Source organism: Bos grunniens, chromosome 6 (assembly GCF_055505025.1).
Source record: "Bos grunniens cultivar Pamir isolate PY7600 chromosome 6, Bosgru_T2T1.0, whole genome shotgun sequence".
Lineage (NCBI taxonomy): Eukaryota > Metazoa > Chordata > Mammalia > Artiodactyla > Bovidae > Bos > Bos grunniens.
Genome location: NC_141170.1, coordinates 52,399,645 through 52,418,917, shown reverse-complemented (window position 1 = coordinate 52,418,917; position 19,273 = coordinate 52,399,645). Strand labels below are relative to the sequence as shown.

The 19,273-nt window shown below is 39.0% G+C and overlaps 1 protein-coding gene across 1 annotated transcript in view; it reads left to right on the top strand.

Moving 5' to 3' along the window:
• GABRB1 (gamma-aminobutyric acid type A receptor subunit beta1) overlaps nt 1-8,649 on the top strand; it is a 454,930-nt gene extending 446,281 nt beyond the window's left edge. The window contains exon 9 of the mRNA XM_086405923.1: nt 3,634-8,649. Coding sequence (XP_086262049.1) covers nt 3,634-3,978 — 345 coding nt within the window. The 3' untranslated portion in view covers nt 3,979-8,649. The remainder of the gene's footprint in view (nt 1-3,633) is intronic.
• The last annotated feature ends 10,624 nt before the right edge of the window (nt 8,650-19,273 follow it).

Here is a 19,273-nt window from a genome sequence, read left to right as displayed (position 1 = left end):
TACACAGAGGAAGTAAAATTTAAATTGAGCCTTGAAGAAAGCAGAGTTGGACACGATTTTGTGACTGAACAACAACAACAATCTGTGAAGAGGAGAAAAAAATGTTTGAGATAAAGAGTATTCTATGTTTTAACACTAGATTGGTTGCTTATTTTTTGTTAAATCTTAGGCAATTTACTTAACCTGAGTCTCAGTTTCCCCATCTGCTGAACTAGGAAAATGTTATATATTTCATAGTATTTTGAAAAATACTGAGATAAGTTACACAGTAGGATTTAACAAATAATAGTTACTAACAACAATATCAAAACATAATAATAATTCCTTGAATAAAGAAACCAATAGATGTTCTGGGTGAGGCATAGTGGGGAGCCTCATTATACTACAGCAAAATGCTTCACAGAGAGAAGTGATGACAGATGAGAATGAGAGTGAAACAGAGACCAGATTCAATCACCATTTCTCTTTCCAGCCAACTAAAAGCTTAAATCTATCAACTGCATTACTAAATTCACTGCAGGATGTGATGATGGTCAAGGACTGTGAAGTGGTTCATACTCAGCAAAAACCACATGAACTTTGAATCAGACAAAACATGGGTTGTAATCTAAGGTCTGGCACCTACCAGGGTGTAAACTTGAGACTGTTGTTGTTGTAAGATTAAATGAGTAATATACGTGAAGCATCTACTATAATGCTAAGCACATCAGTTCAGTTCAGATTAGTCACTCAGTCGTGTCCAACTCTTTGCGACCCCATGAATCGCAGCACGCCAGGCTTCCCTGTCCCTCACTAACTCCCGGAGTTCACTCAGACTCATGTCCATCAAGTCAATGATGCCATGCAGCCATCTCATCCTCTGTCGTCCCCTTCTCCTCCTGCCCCCAATCCCTCCCAGCTTCAGAATCTTTTCCAATGAGTCAACTCTTCGCAAGAGGTAGCCAAAGTACTGGAGTTTCAGCTTTAGCATCATTCCTTCCAAAGAAATCCCAGGGCTGATCTCCTTCAGAATGGACTGGTTGGATCTCCTTGCAGTCCAAGGGACTCTCAAGAGTCTTCTCCAACACCACAGTTCAAAAGCATCAATTCTTCAGCACTCAGCCTTCTTCACAGTTCAACTCTCACATCCATACATGACCACAGGAAAAACCATAGCCTTGACTAGACGGACCTTTGTTGGCAAAGGAATGTCTCTGCTTTTGAATATGCTATCTAGGTTGGACACAACTTTCCTTCCAAGGAGTAAGCGTCTTTTAATTTTATGGCTGCAGTCACCATCTGCAGTGATTTTGGAGCCCCAAAAAATAAAGTCTGACACTGTTTCCCCATCTATTTCCCATGAAGTGGTGGGACCGGATGCCATGATCTTCGTTTTCTGAATGTTGAGCTTTAAGCCAACTTTTTCACTCTCCACTTTCACCTTCATCAAGAGGCTTTTTAGTTCCTCTTCACTTTCCGCCATAAGGGTGGTATCATCTGCATATCTTAGGTTATTGATATTTCTCCCGGCACATGGTGGACACAATAAATCTTAGTTATCTTGTCTGTGATAAACCACGATCACATCTCACCTTCTGTACTTTTCTTTCTCCTGTTTGTCTCTGCCTCTTCCCAAGGTTTTCTCTATCTCTTTCTTCATCACCAGGTTCGCTGCTTGCCTACTAAAACCTTTCAACAGTGTTTACTGAGATCAATGTCATTGATAGAGCATTTATAGAGCACTGATTGTAAGTCAGGCACTGTGCTAATAACTCTAAATTTAGAGTTTTTATTTATTTACTTATTTAATTTATTTACCTGCTATATTGTCCTTGGAGGTACTTTAGACTCATCTGCATGAATGAGCCATGTCCCCTTCAGGTAAGTTAGTTTTCAAGTACATCAGCTTAAAGTTAAAGCCACAACATGTTAGGCCAAAGGTACTCACAATTCTTGTAGTTTCAAAAGTGTGTGTCTGGGCATAGCATAGAGAAAAACCAGGAAACCTGGATGAGGTATCAGTGGAATGCTAGGAAGCAACAATGAACAACAGTGGAAAGATAAAAGTAAAGTATAGCCAAGCATGTCCTTTTGACCAGTGAATTCATTCTACTTCTGGCAATTTAGTCTGAGGAAATAACAATGGGTATGAACAAAGATTTAGCTAAAAGGTGTTCTTTGCAGGCTTACTTTTATTTATTCATGTTTTATTGGCATATAACTGCTTTACAGTGTTGTATTGGTTTCTGCTGCACAACCCTGTGAATCAGTTAAATGTATACATATATCCCCTGGCTCCTGAATCTCTCTCCCAACCCCCAACTATCCCAACCCTTAGGTCATCACAGAGCACCGAGTTGAGTTCCCTGTGCTATACAGCAGATTCCCGCTAGCTATCTATTCAGGTTTGTTTATTTAATAGTATGAAAGCAAAGCAAGCCTTAACATCTAAAAATAGACTGATTCAGTTATGGTTTATCCATATAGGCTATGAATACATTATGTCACAGAGGGATATTTATTAACATGAAAAGATGACCAGGTTATACTATTAACTGACAAAAGTAGATTACAAAACAAAATATACTGGCTGAGCTTGTGTCTGTAAGCATAAATGAATTAAAAAAAAAAAAAAAAGACTAAAGGTTTAGCAAGATATTAAAAATAATGGACACTGAAGGTGAAATTATGAATTTTTAGCTTTTAATTTATTTCTTGATTGCTTTCTAGTTTTGAATGTTTCCATGTATCACTTTTGTAACAAGGAAAAATGCCATGTATATATACACATATATGGTATTTTTTCACATACATATGGCATTTTTTGTTTTATATGTAGTGTATTTCTATGGATTCAATGAATGGTAGTTTTGAAAAACAAAAATTACATAATTTATATATAGTGTATATATAATATATATTCTATACACACATACTGTTTTGTGAGTCCAGATAAAAGATGGATGGATGGATGGATGGATTAGATTAATCATAGAGGCATGATGGATCATAGACAAACTGTAGATTATATTGATTGATAGATGATGGATTCGATAAATAGCTTCAGCTGTGTCTGACTCTTTAGGACCCCTTAGACTATAGCCCACCAGGCTCCTCTGTACATGGGATTTTCCAGGAAGAATACTGGAATGGGTTGCCATGCCCTCCTCCAGGAGATCTTCCTGACCCAGTGATCAAACTCGTCTCTCTTAAGGCTCTTGCATTAGCAGGCGGGTTCGTTACCACTCGTGCCACCTGGGAAGATTAGATAGATAGATAGATAGATACTACTAGCGCCAGTCAGACGTGACTGAGCGACTTCACTTTTACTTTTCACTTTCGTGCATTGGAGAAGGAAATGGTAACCCACTCCAGTGTTCTTGCCTGGAGAATCCCAGGGACGGCGGAGCCTGCTGGGCTGCCTTCTCTGGGGTCGCACAGAGTCGGACGCGACTGAAGCGACTTAGCAGCAGCAGCAGCAGCAGCGCCACCTGGGAAGCTTAGATAGATAGATAGATAGATACCCAGGGGACATGCAGAACCAGATGTCTAGCAAGACAGTGTAATGAGCCCGACGCAGTATCATCAGTTACAGGTTAACTAAAACAAGCGAATGTCGTGGCAGCTGTGCCTGAGGCTTTTTTTCTCGGTCAGGTCGACGCCCACGGCAACATTCTCCTCAGTACCCTGGAGATCAGGAACGAGACGAGCGGCTCTGAAGTGCTCACGGGCGTGGGAGACCCCAAGACCACCATGTACTCCTACGACAGCGCCAGCATCCAGTACCGCAAGCCAATGAGCAGCCGTGAGGGGTACGGGCGCGCGCTGGACCGGCACGGCGCGCACAGCAAGGGGCGCATCCGCAGACGCGCCTCGCAGCTCAAAGTCAAAATCCCCGACTTGACTGACGTGAATTCCATAGACAAGTGGTCCCGAATGTTCTTCCCCATCACCTTTTCTCTTTTTAACGTCGTTTATTGGCTTTACTATGTACACTAAGGTCTGTCCCAATGGTTCCTAAACGACTTCTTTCCTCTTCTTTTGGTTTTTAACCCCACAGGTCCCTAGCAGCGATACTGCTGTGCTTTTTGAGGTAAGAGATTCAGCCATCCAATTGGTTTTCGGTCTTGCATATCAATTTTATTACTGCACCATGTTTACTTCAAAAAGAAACGAAAACTATTTTTTCCCAGTCTACTGTGGTCCAGGTTATTGGCTCTTTCAGAGCTTTGTTAATTGCCATGTTTACAAACACACACACACAAAGAGAGAAATCAGATAGGTAGATCTTTAGCAGTTCTAGTCGCCCTGGATTTTATTATTTTTTAAATGCAAGTGAAAAGAGGGCTTAGCTCTCGGTGTGCATGGCCTCCTGGTAAACTGTAACAATCTCATGCTGCCAAAAAACAATACAATTTCCAGGATCTCAGAAGAAAAAAAAACAAAGCCATTGATAAGTTACAGATTTCCAGGAAGAAGGGAAAACAAAAAGGAGCCCAGAAGAAGAAGGAAGATTCCTTTCCACTCTCCATCTTCCCCAGGTCCATTGTAGGAGTCCCTGCTCCACAGAGAAAGAGGGAGAGATAGGCAAGCTGGAACCCAGGTTATACAAACTCAGCCTGCCATCTTCACCCCACCTTTAAGCCGGATATTCTGAAAAATGCTTCTTTCTCAGACTTCCAGGGAGATTTTAAAAATTAACATGAGAATCCAACATGGTAGCCATTGGGAACATTTTTCTTCTCTTGTTAAGAATGAGTTTGGGGGGCAGTGACTAATTTTGTAAACTATTTCAAATGAGCAGCCCTGAACTTACTTCCTTAGCCTGGAATCACTTGACCTCATGCCATGAAGCTATGGCGTCACACTGTCCTAGTTCCTCCTTCAGAGATTAAGAGAAAGGGGGCTGGGGCAGGTGGGCTTTGAAGAAGGGAATGGTAAGAATTTTTGCTTGAGAAAAATATTGCCCTTTCCATGAGGAAGGCAAGACTTACATGCTGTGAAAAGGGTGCCTGGGCAGTTACCTGAACTGCCAAATCTTTAATCAAATAGTATATATTTATTTCTTAGCCTTCCAGAGAGCAGTATCTAATGGTGACAAGCTAGTTGCACAGCGCTAGTTTCTCAGCTAGCACAGTATGCCTCTGCTCTCTGAGCTCTGCATTCCAACACATGAAATGAATGCGTCAGGAAATGCACATATACCCACTTTAGTATCATTTCCCTTCAAGGCCAGATTTCTGTTTTAAAGAAAACCTTCAAAACAGCAAAACCACAGATAACAATATCACTGAGCCTTCAGACATTTACAACAGCCCCCAAATGACAGCCCTTCTCTACCATCATTACTGCTTCTGCCTTATCTCTGCTCATGGGTTACTTTGCTCATCATAGAAGGAGTATTCCCTCAAGAGCTCAACACACAATTCTAATCAAATCCAACCAACTACAGTTGAGATTCATCTCATTTATGTCAATAAAGCCTCATTATTTTTTTGCAGTGTGTGTTCAGCCTGAGTATGTATATAAGAATTCTATATATTCATTTCCAAGATTGAATGAAACCTAAAGTTGACAGACTAGTCATGAAGGCAATTTGGGACCTGATCTACGGATGTGGTACGAGTTGAGGTAATAATAGGGAGGTTTGCCTCATTTGATGACCTGGCTTTCTTCCTAAAGCTGATGAGGGCCCCTGTTTACAATAGCATCAGCTGCTAGAGATTATAATCTTAATTGAAAAGAGGAGGCTGACTTTGCACTGATAAATCCAAGGAGAGAGAGTTATAAAGTGTTCTTTTAGAAAGCAAGAGGAAAAGAGAACCCTCAAATAAAAAAACGGTTATGCTATAGATAATATATGTTAGTAAGAAAATAAAAACACTGCTTTAATTGGACAAATAATTTCAGTGGTTTCATGAGAAATGAATCAGGCATGGGGACCAAATTTCGTTTGTTTTCAGTTGTACAATCATAGTTCCCTGGTCTAGGAAATCTCCATCCTCTAGGGATGAAGCGATCCATTTCAGAACTCTGAGTAGTTAGTTCCTTGACAGGGTGATGTTTTTCCATAATGCAATGCCCAGAGTAGGATGTAGCCATACCAGTGATTGTAAGGTTAATATTCCCAATGACCACCCAGGAACCACCATGTAGTCATTTATTTAAAACACAGGAAGGAAGACTTTTGGCTGATACCTAACAGGAATGAATCATTTTGATGTAAAAACTCTTTTAAAAAGTGTTTAAGGATGAAATGCTAATTCAGAAATGAAGTATCTGTTGATCCATGTTCCATAGCAGAACAATTTCTCTGTATTTACTTGTGTGGCTCACTCTTCTTGGAAAAGATTGAGTAATTTATAATTTTATTATTATGATCTTGCCTTAAAAGTCTGAAGAATTTGATGCTTGTAGTTTTAGATGTAAAGCATCTCGGAGAGAAAAAGAACATTTTGAATTCTTATCTCTTATCCTTTGTAAAACGTAAAACTAGTAAGCCTGAATTCATTATCAGGCACAAAACGGTGTCACAGTATGCCCCTCTGGATATAGACAGGCACACAAGTAAGATACAAATCCTGTTAAATATCTCTGATTTTAGAGGAGATGACAGCCAGAAAAATTGAAAAGCTGCCCTATTGCTAATTAATAAACTCTGTCCCCACTTCCTTCATCTGGATACTTCCTAACCAAATCCTCTCCTCCTTGGCCCTCACCCTCTCTCTTTCCAGGCTGAACAGTACACAGAAAAATATTCTTCTCTGCCTGTCTGCCTTGTCTCACCCAAACTGATGGACATAAAACATAAAACTTGCTAGACTTTCTTAAGTACCCTCAAACTGGCCCCCATTCCTGAGAGATTCAGATCATTACCTTTTAGCTGTGTTACTGTTTAAAGTTTGTTTTCTTTTAGCCATGAAAATAGCCATAATCTCCTAAGTTATCCAAGTGGCAGTAGAGGCTAAATATTGCATGAACTCACTCTCTCATGCCACAGTCATGTCCAGGGGACCCCATGTTCACAAACTGTGATATAAACTGTCATAGACTCAAGCTGTGTGGACCCAGCAGAGATCTCATCATTCATTTGACAATGATGACTACACACTCATTTCTACCAGTCAAGTTTCTTGACTTAAAATACCAGGGGTGACACCTGCGTTACACTCACCAGCTTTGCGAGGCAAAGACCCAGGTAAAGACGTATTTTGGGCTTGAATTATCCAGGATTGTTGCCTCCATCCTCTCCATTGCCAAATAGAAACAGCAGACTGGTTGGTAATTCTGTTGACGAAATGATATGTGTTTTCATATATGCCATGTTTATTGTGCATTACAATCAATGAAGGATCTTGAAAACGCAAAGAGAAAATGTGGTGCAGAGAATAAAGTTTGGTTTATGGATCCAAGGATAGGCTTTCCTTAAAAAGCACTATGTACAATACACAGAAATGTTGACTAAATTCCATCTTTCTAAAATCAATGACTACTTTATAAATATTCATTTCAGAAAGAGCTCAATCAAAATTTGCCAAGTGAAACAAACAAACAAACTAAAAAAAAAGATCTCCAAGATTTCTTATATGGACCATTTTGAATAGTATTTTACAAAGGGTGATGTGCCACAGGTTGTTTTTTTTTTCCTTTTCTGAACAAAATGTAATCAAATATTTATCCCAGGAGCTAGGGTAAAGAAATGGGCAAGCATTTGTTCATGTTGGTTCAATCAGCAGTTACTGGGATGAGGAGGACAGAAAAACAAACAAGATCAGATGCTTGAAAGCAAACAGTCAACACTGAGGTGAAGTTGTTAATGGAATGTAGAATATTATGTAAACTTCCTTGTAAATTCTGTACATAGTTCATTGAACTGTTCCTTGTGGTGTGGTGGTCCTCTGCTTCTGGGTGGATGTCTGAAAACTCTGAGCATTGTAAATAATGTCAGCTTAAAAGGCACTTGCTTTTTTTTTCATGAAGTGAAATGACTAGTGATTTGGGCCCAAACCAGAATCCTTTTAGCTCTTGCTCTTTCTCTGCCATTGTGTGTATGCAGTTGTATAATTCTGCCTGGTGTCTCTGATCACTGCCTCATGCTCCAACCCCACTGAAAGGGATTGGAGCTGCCAAGAAGGCTGCACCCCTATGGGCCTTGGGAATAGCACACCAGCAGAACCTTAGTGAGCCACTCCTGGAACTATGCCATGAAAAGTAGACGTGTGTTTATCATCCATGGCTACTCATATATTCAGATGCCGAATTACCCAAGCTCTTGAGGGAGTCAGGAATGGAAGATGTGGTCAAAATCTGCAGGGAATCCAAAGCTTCATTTGCACCAATAGCTTTAGCTTCTACCTTCTTTCCTTCCCAGAACTTTTAACAAGAATATAAATGGACGGATGGTTGATCAGGGTAAACAGTGAAATGTACAAATGATGGGAAGGAGAAAAGGAAGAGATAGCCAACAACATTGATAACACCAACTGGCTGACTCAAGCCTGAAAGATCCAGAGGTAACCACATCCCTGTTTTTGAAAGGTAAAAAGGAATACTGGTATAAATGGACTGGGTATTAAGACAAGTCTTTTTCAGCTGTTGTGTCAAAGTTATGTTTGGTATGTGCTAGTCAAATTTAAGAGAGAATCTGGTAATTAAATGTTCTCAGATATATTTCTCCCAAGTCCTGGTATTCTTGAAAAAGCCTTCAGAATGGTGGGATATTATGCCATAAGATGTGTTTCCATGCAAACTGGCAGTCCCATAAAGGGTGATGGTGTCTTCAGAAATTCCGAGCAAGGAGGGGCATAGCTTGGTTTCTTGGCAATATTTGAGGGCAAACAAGGTTTTTCTTCCAGGTAGGAATTTAGCAAGGCACGGCTTTTATTGCCAGCATTTTGAGTGCAAGGAGCTATTGTGAGACATTTTGGCTCCAAAATGTGCCACCTAGGATCCACCATCAATGGAGTAAGAAAAATGCCCTATTGAAACTAATCAAGTCCATTTCTAGGTCCAGAACACATTATGATTTTGCCTAAATCCTGCTTTTTCCAAATAACTGAAATCAACTGAACTGTCAGAAAACTGCATTATTAGAGGCTGCAATTTCACAAACATTTGAAAAGGAAATCCTTTTCCATAGACAAATTGCAAACTAGAAAATACTAAGTGCCTGTAAGGATAAGCATCATTTTGTGTTTGTTTTTATTCTTCCAAAGCAAGAATTCCCTTATTCAAACTGAAGAAGTCTAACAGTTCTTTGTTTTGTTTCATTTTTCCTACTTCAAAAGTTCTTGGTACATCAAGGGACTGGCAACCATTCCTAGTTGGCCTCTGTACTTTGCACACCCTAGAGCAATTAGCACTCATCACCAAGGCTTCAATAGGAATTAAGTGTGGGGAAAAAGGAAGTACGTTTCTGAATCAGTTGGATTAGAAGCCAAAGGATAAATAAGAGCAACCAGTATTGTAGTCTGACTCCTACTTCTCCCTGGGTTTCCTTTTGAAGAAAAGCAGGGAAGGGGGAACATTTTCTACTATAATTTTTTAGAGGTGAAATTTATTCAAATATAATATGTTTATGCATTTTGGAAGTCTGGCAATGAAAAGCAGATTACCTCTTTTGTGTCCATTCCTTCCTGGTGCCATTGCCATCATGCTGCATGCCTTAACCCAATGAAATCAGTTCATTTATTTTTCTTTTTTCATTTCCAAATCCTCATAAGCTGTCTTGTCAGTAAATAGCAGAAAGCTTAAGCTTCTTTGGACTTACACTGCAGATCTTCAATGAAATCTACAGAAACAATGAATGTTAATAATTTCCCCAAATTCTGACTCTTATTGCCTTTGACAGGGCTGTAGAGGTAGGCTACATAATCACAGCAGCCTCTCCTGAAATGCCTTGGATCATTTCTCTTTTCTGCTTTCCTGCCCCTTATATGCGGAGAAGGCAATGGCACCCCACTCCAGTACTCTTGCCTGGAAAGTCCCATGGATGGAGGAGCCTCGTAGGCTGCAGTCCATGGGGTGGCTAAAAGTCGGACACGACTGAGCGACTTCACTTTCACTTTTCACTTTCCTGCATTGGAGAAGGAAATGGCAACCCACTCCAGTGTTCTTGCCCGGAGAATCCCAGGGACAGGGGAGCCTGGTAGGCTGCCGTCTATGGGGTCGCACAGAGTCGGACACAACTGACGTGACTTAGCAACAGCAGCAGCCTCTTATATGAAGAGTACACATATTAACCTAAACCTTCTCTCTTACAGTTTAAAATAAACTGTAAATAAAAATCATTAGCTCAAACCTAGAAAAATTATCTACACCAAAGTTTGATGATAAGACCATCTCCTTACAGTTGTAATGTGGTGAATTCACACTATATCAATTTTTTTAGTATTTATTTATTTGGCTGCATTAGGTCTTAGTGGGCAGCACTCAGGATCACGCGATCTTCACTGTGGTACAGGGACTCGCTGGCTGTGGCACATGGACTCAGTAGTTGCGGCATGATGGCTTAGTTGCCCTCAGGCATGTGGGATCTTAGTTCCTGGGGCAGGGATTGAACCCATGTCCTCTGCATTGCAAGGTGGCTTCTTAACCACTAGACTGCCAGGGAAGTCCCTGTATCAATTCTTTTACACCAAACTTGTTTATCCATGTACTTCTTCAGTCTTAATTGTACACCATTTAAAAATCTATTATTATTCCTCCCAGAATGTCTAAACATTTACATAGCATACCACCAGTTACAGGCTATTCTCTAGGAACTTGACCTACTTCCTCCCTTCTGTATCTGATTCCCGTTACAGATTTCCACTTCTATGTATTATCCTACCTTCAGCCTCCTAACAGATATTAAATATAGTTAGTAATTGGACAGGTCATATGCAAACCGTCTAAAGCGGCCTGATAAAATATGTAGAACATCTTTTTCCTCCAGACAACATTTCTACATTTTGAGAACAGAAAGTTCTCCAAAACACATACCAAGTGATGTGTAGCCTGACATTAAAAAGTTAAGCACAAATGAGCTGCATGCTGGGGAGAAGGAAATTATAATGAACAGAAAATACCTTGGAATTAGGATTTTGTGACCTTGACTTTATGCTGTCACTATTACAGCCCAGTTGTGTAACTTTGGACATATCACCAGATGACCTCCAATTCCCCTTCCAGAACTAAATTTCAAAGGGAATTTTAGGGAGGTGCATTTGTACAAGAGGTTACCAGAAAGTTATAGGAGTCCCATGGCCCCTGCTAACACAGCCCCACAAACTCAGTAATATTTCTTGTCTCATATCTTTGGGAGTAAGCCATCTGGTGTAAACTGAACTGAATTCAAAACTTGTTTATATTCCTCTAAATATATATAGAGAGAGAATATACAGTTAAATTTTCAGGCAAGTGGCAAAAAAATATTTTATGATTTTAGTAGTGTTCTCCACTACAATATTGCCCTATCATAGCACTGGAGAGTCTCAGATAACATAAATCACCATGGTCTCTATTTTCAGATATCTGGAAGATGTTGACTCCTTAGACCATTCTTTCTAATTCAGTCAGGAAGTGGTCATGAAATGCCCCTCCTGAGTGGAAAAGCCAACTTCTAAGCAGCATCTGAGCAGAAATACTGTTACAGCGCCCATCAGTGTCCCTTCCCCTCCTAGACACCATCGCTGTCATGTAAGGGGAATAAGAAGATAGGGCTGAATTCTCAGGTGAGAAACAGCTGCTCATCTGTTGGAAAAGATTTCAGGTCTGTTATCCACTCTCTTTGCCCCACTTCTCCCACCTCTTCTCATCCCCCACTTAAACAATTAAATCTGCCAAATGTTTTAGGCACAGCCATGGCAAAAACTGAAAGTTTACTTACTGAATTGCAATCAGCATTTTAGCTATTCATATTTTTTAGAGCATGCATCGTCCCCATTCCAATCTCTAAACAAGATCCTCATTGAGCTTTCTGCACCGAGATGTTCTTAAGTTTTTTCCCCTATTTTATAAGATAACTTTCCACCTCTCAACTTCCCTGATTCTCCTGAGAGCCTCTGGCCATTCAAAACTGTTAAGACTGCCTAGAAATTCTTCCCTTCCATCATAGGCCAGTCTATGAAGGAGACAGTCTCTTTTTTGTAAAGTTAACTTAATATTCTGCCCCTCAACCTCATATACCCTATAAAAATTTCCTATGTGCAGGTGTACTCGTCACTGGGGCTTCCCAGGTGGCTCAGTGGTAAAGAATCTACCTGCCAAGCAGGAATTGTGGGTTCTATCCTTGGGTTGGGAAGATCCCCTGGAGACGGAAATGGCAACCCACTCCAGTATTCATGCCTGAACAATCCCATGGACAGGAGCCTGGCAGGCTACAGTCTATGGGGGTTGCAAAAGAATCAAACATGACTTAGGGACTAAATAATTACAACAACTCATTACTTCTCTTAAAGAAGTGGGCAAATACTACTTTTTCTGGTTTCCCTACTTTTTACCTAGAGATGGTTTCATATTTAATTTTATCTTTTTCAAAACAGAGAAGCAGTCCTAAATCTTCACATTTTCACCCAGTTGAGAGTAGTACTTATTAACATGTATATCAATTAGAATTCATTCAGAAGCAAGTTAACAAAAGATACTAAAAGTAACTTTAGCAATCAAAATGTTATCTCATATAACAGTAAGTTAGAAGTAGGGTAGTTACTGGATTCATTGTTTCAATAGCCCAATGGTGTCATTTAGGACCCAAGTCTCTTCCCTAACCAGTTCTTCTTAACCCTGTATGTTATCAGCACCCATTATGGTTGCAAAGTAGCTACACTCATGCACTCATCTCAAGTGGAAGAAATATAGGAAAGCTCTGCTTTGGGTTTCTTTTTAAGAGCAAGGCCATCTTTCCCAAAACACTCCCCCAACAGTTTTCTCTTTTGTCCCATTGGCCAGGGTTAGAGTACACGCTTATTCCTGGACCAGTCTCTGGTAAAAGGAATGGGTTTATCATGACTGGTTTACAACATTAACCACCCCTGCTCCCACCCCCTACCCTACTCCCACCCCCTCACCACACCCCCGTCTGGTGCTTGGGGCAAAGGGGTGGGATGGAAAATATTTAACAAAAAGATGGAAGAATGGCTTTTGGCTAGATACCTAATGACTGTTACACATTGGTCTAAGGCATCAGAAAATACTTTCCCACCCACAATTTCCTAATATGACCTTCACTACAATGTTGTGAATATGATGACAATACCAGGATCTGGAAATAGAGGCTCAAATAAGCTAAGTGATTAACCCAAGATCTGATAACTAGTTACTGATGGAATTAGTATTCAACCTGTTTTTCTTGGCTCCAAAGGCAAAGATTTTTCCACTCACTACACTGTCTGGAATTAATCTTTTTACCATGATGATGCAGTTTGTGGGCAGTCCAAAGATAGTGGAGAATAGGGGAAAAGAGTAATTTCCCCTCTCAACAGCTCTATACTATGCCCAGTAAACATTCTTGCTCTTTTTTTAATCCTTCTCCTCCATCCTCCCTCCATCCCTCACACTAAAGCCTTTCATTATTCTCTTGAGGGAACATGCAGGACTAGTTTGTGCCACAACTAAGTAGCCTGAAGTGTGCCCATTTGCTTGAGATAGTGCCAGCATATAATTATTAATAGATCATTTCACTCTCAAAACTGTCCATTTAGATGAGCTATATAGTCATGCTAATTATGAGGTCTCATAATTCCCACATCTGGAGGATATGGGAAACATTAATGTTAACACTAACACCTTGGAGAAAATGTCCTGGCTCCCTATGAATCCTTCATTCATGATTGGCCTCAGTCTTCTTCATCACTCATGCTCATTTCTTTTCTCACCATTCCCCTTCCTCAGCTTCAAGCAAGCTAATCCTCAGGCTTTCCCTTCCTTTCCAAAGCAACAGTCACCTATCATCCCAAAATGTTCTCATTGCTGTGCTTGAATTTTTACATTTTGCCTTCAATGCCCAGATTTGCCTCCTCCCGGCTCCTCCCTTATGTTGGAGTATGAATCGGGCCAACATCATCCTACCATCTGTCCTACCGCCTGTCCATGGTAGAGTCTGTACCTACTTATTTAATAACTTATGTTGCTAAATGCAGCCATAGAGAAGCACATTTCCATAATGGATGTTACTTCAGGATTATATACAATACCTGTGAGACACGTGTCACCTACACCCTTCCCCAAGTTATTTTTAGTCCCATAGAGCCTATGTCTACAACCTCTAAATGGATTTTTTTTAATGCAGTCAAAATTGCAATTGAATCCATGTTAGGGTCTGTGCCAAGTTGTCATTGAGATTTTTTTCATTGCTTATGACTATACACATCCTAACACCACCATTCTCGATCCTGCCAGCCTAGCAGATCTTGACTTCCTAGGCTAATTACTGCTGCTTTTCCTTTATGGAAAAAGAATTTTTATTCAGAGTTTCATTTTCCCCTAATTTACCCAAGGCTGGCTTATTAAAATCTTTGAATTTAGATTCTATGAGGTGTTTACTCTTGAAGCTGGGACTATACTGCATAACCAGAACATTCCGATGTGAATTCTAGAGAATCCTCCCAGAGTATGGCATACCAAATTCCAAGAAATAAATAGAAGGTTTAAAACTGTCTAAGGAGGATGGACAGTTCTTGACATGCACCACTGTCCCTCAAGACTGCATAAAATAGATATGCAGAGAAATACCTTTTCTGCCCCTCTCAACTGTTAACTTCCCTGGTCTCCTGTTACATATAGTATTTACTTATTTGCATAAAAATACATCTTCAAGCCTTACCTCAGAGTGGCAACCAGCCATCCCAGTTTTACAAGATAATGTATTTTTTCACTTGATATTTCCCCAATTACATTGAATTGCAGCATATCCGCTTTTTTTTTAAGCTAATCAATTTCATGTTAATATGTTTCCTACATTTTTGAAATACTCACTGGATAAAGCTTGAACTATTTTGTATTTTGCAACAATGTCCCCGAGACACTTAGGGTTAAGTCCCTTGATGATGAATATATTCATTGACTATGTTGCTCAACTCATTATTTTAGAGAGGATCAATAACTCCCTTGATAAAAATAAAGTGGCATTCTTACAAAGTCAAGATTGCATGAGGGTTTTGGAAATCCCAAATGATATTAATGTTTACAGGGACTTTTTTTTTATATATCTTTAAGTAAGCTTTTTGTTTTTGACCACCAGACAGCATTTTGTGCCATTGTGATGGAATCCTATTAACTAATGTGAAATAATGTGTCATGTCATTTAAAAGGTTAATGAAAATGTAAAGTGGAAGCTTTAATACTGTCTCAATACAAATAAAACTGTTTTTGAGAGAAACTCATCTGGGTTAGGGTGGCTTGCTTGAAAATTCTCCTGGCTGTCGGTCATCTCTGAATAATTATTTCACTCCTCTGATTTTAACCAAGGAAACTCAACTTGAGGCAAAGGTCTTTATATGATGATTCAAGAGGTTTAGGAAAGCAGGACTCACTAGGGTAAAGACTGTGAAAATTACTATCTTGCCAGCAATGGAACACCTCTTTGGCTACCACCCTACCTAAAACTTGATTGAATCCAAACATGAGCTGAACTTTCCTGCTATTTTAATTCACAGCACACTGTACTACATAACTGGATCTTTCAAAAGCAGGTGCTACATGTATACAGAAAGAAATGCATACCTTCTGTTGCCTCTCAAAATCCATTATGCTAAACTCACCAAATATGTTAGAATATGTTAAATGTTTTGATCCTTGTGTTTTTTCAGTCTCCACTAATCATTTTGCTGAATTGTCTACTACCCTCCTATTGAACAGGAATTAGCTAATTCATTTCTTGAATGGCATTACAGTTCTTGTAAATAACCTCTTTGTCCATCTCTATTTTTCAGCTGGCAGAACTTTAATTACAAAGGTATATAAATTATACTATTTTAATGTTCTTTTGGTCTTTCGACATAAGCATTTGCTTTCATACATAAGCAGATATTTTGTATACCTACCAGACCACTAAAAAGCTAAATGGCAAGAATGAGTATTTCTGGAAACTTATAAAAATTTTAATGCAATGAGACAGGTTTAACCAATGCCAAGAAAGAAAAGGTAGACTCCTTACTTTTATAATTCAACTTTCTATTTTGTATCAGTATATGCTGTATTTTCTGACTGAAACTGCTGTTCTAATGAAACTTGTGATTTTCTGTAGTTTGCTTTATACATTTGAAACCAAACTTTCATACAGTGTGCTTGATTGTATACCCTTTCTGTTAGGGATTTGATTAAATATCGTAACCATTTCCTTAATTCCTTTTTACATGCTTAAAGTATTTGACGTTAGGCTGTCTCAAAAATGATCTCTGGACAAAATCCATGAAGCCTGTAGACTGTGATTTATACACATGGAAGAAATAGGTTTTCCTCTTAGCAGTGAATCAGTGACTAAGAAGCGGTTCAGTGTCTTCTGATTCCTGACCCTTCTACCCTTCATGGCCTTTTTTCTATTCATCACTCATTGAGTAATCGTGTATTCTTCTAAAATGCAAACTCAACTTCATGCAATCAGGTATGGACACAAGAAATGCTTGTGCTCTCGATTTCAGGACTAACAGTCTCATACCCTAGCTGCCACGGGACTGTAGTTTACTCAATATTTTGTTAATAATGTGGCTTTGCTATAAAATAAGTTGCTGTTTGCTTTGCTTTGGTACTACAAGGTTTTCAATGTTGCAGCAAATGAAAGGAAGAAACCATGTTTGAAGGCTGGTGTCAAAAACCATCAGCTATACTTAACAAAAGCCGTCGTGCAGCTTCTGAAATGTAGTTTACTGCTGTAAATATGTACAATTTATGTTAGCCTGTTAATTCCTAAAACACAAATAAAACTTTTTTTATTAAAAATGCCTACATATAAAAAGTTTACTTTGTACTGTTTAAAAACATGCAAGATTTCAGGCATATCTTTTTATAATCCTTAAAAATGTTTTGAATTCTGAATCTATTGTTTAGGAGCTTTTATTATAAAATTTAATACAAAACAAAATCCCTTTATTTGGAAGAAATTATTTGCAGTATTATCCAACAATTGGGGAAAAAATACCAGCACTTTTCCAGGAGTTTATTTCTATACCACTTTGATTTTTTTTTTAATATTCTTTAAGATAACATGCCTTACAAACATTTGAACATATGAAGTGTTTATATATTAGGGAACTAAAAAGAAGAAATGAAGTTTCCTTGTATTTAAAAAATGATGCCTAAAATGAATTTTAATAGCATCCATTTGTGAGGTGCATTATGTCATTTTTCTTTTAAAAATCTCCACTGTAAATAAGAATAGTAGAGTCGGCCTATTTGTCAGTCTTTCCTAATTTGAAGACTTCCAACCTCTGAACTCATTCTCTCCCTTCACAAATAATAATATGTTGACAATAAAATAATGAACTGACAAAAGGTGTGAAGCTCATTTATCTATTAATTGGTGATTAGTAGAATAGCTTTTCAGTAAGAGTCTAAATTCCAGCCTAGAGATAGATGGCTTTAACTTCCATCCAGCAAAAACTGAACATCTGCACTTGTATCATCAGAGATTTGACCTGCAGAGTAACAGGGTTTGGACATTCAACACTTCGCTACTATTTCCCGAAGATGATGTAATACAACGGGAGAAATAAATGGCCATCCAGTTTTAAACTAGAAAATAACAAGCATATATGTAACATGTTTAGGAGTTACTATAAGGATTATAGATATAAGAAGCTAGTGAAAGATAGGTATTTGTGTGTGTGTGTGTGTGTGTGTGTGTGTGTTGTCACTAGTACCAGCCAAGGATATGGAGAAATTGGAACCCTTGTGTATTGTTGATGGCAATGTAAAATTATGTCATGGTTATGGAAAACAGTATGGAGATTTCTTAAAAACAGACCTACCATGTCATTCAACAATCCCATGTCAAGGTTACTTATCCAGAATAATTGGAAACAGGCTCTCGAAAAGATATCTGTACTCCTATGCTAACTGCAGCATTTGTCACAATAGCCAAGAGGTGAAAACCCATTTAATTGTCCATTGATAGACAAATGGATTTTTTTGTGGTATATACATATAATAGGATATTATTCAGCATTTCATAAAAGAAGGAAATCCTGGGGACATTATAGTAAACATATGAAATATGCTAGTTATAGGACAAAGGCTGCATGATCCCACTTATATGAAATATCAAAAGTAGTCCAATTCTTGAACCAGAAAGCAGAATGGGGATTGTTAAAGACTGGAGGAGGGGGAAACAGGGAGCTGCTGTTCAGGGATAGTGTTTCAGTGCTGTGCAACAATGCATGTAGAGTTAACAATACTGTGAAAAAGTGAGTCACTCAGTCATGTCCAACTCTTTGCAACCCCATGGACTGTAGCCCACCAGGCTCCTCGGTCCATGGAATTCTCCAGGCAAGAACACTGGAGTGGGTAGCCATTCCTTTCTCCAGAAGATCTTCCTGACCCAGAGATCAAACTTGAATCTCCTGCATTTCAGGCAGACTGTTTATCATCGACATGTATTGCAAGCTTAAACATTTGTTAAAGAGAGTAGACTTTTTGTTTATGTTTTTTAACCACAATTTTTTAAAAAAAAAAGAAAAAAATGCAAAGTGGTATGGCCACTTTGAAATAGTTTGACAGTATCCTACAATATTAAATACGGTTGTGCAAAATGGTTGAGCAATCACATTCCTGGGTATTAGTTTGAAAACTTATGTCCACATAAACACCTACCTGTGCATGGTTACAACGGCTATATTCATAACTGCCCCCCAAATGAAAAGAACCAATTTCCTTCAATAGGTGAGTATAAATGGTGGTATATCTATACAATGAAGTATTATCAAAGGGAAAACAGAAATGAATTATTGAGGCAAAAAGACCTAGAAGAAAAGCATACTTACTGCTAAGTGAAAGAAGCCAGTCTGAAGACTATACGCTATATGATTCCAATTACATGACATTCTGAAAAGGCAAAACTATAAAGACATTAAGAACAATCACCAGTTGTCTGGGGAGCAGAGGAAGGTGGAGAGGGATGAATTGATAAAAGCATTTTTAGGGTGTTGAACTATTCTGTAGAGTCAGAAGATGTGTTAGTTCACAACCTCAAGGGCAATCTGAAACCAGCCCCCCAACTCCCATCCACATAGGGCAAGGAGAGAACTAAGAAAGAGATGAACCACTCCAGAGTGGCAGGTGGTGGCTTTAACAAACAAGGCAATGTACGAGACTTGTCTTG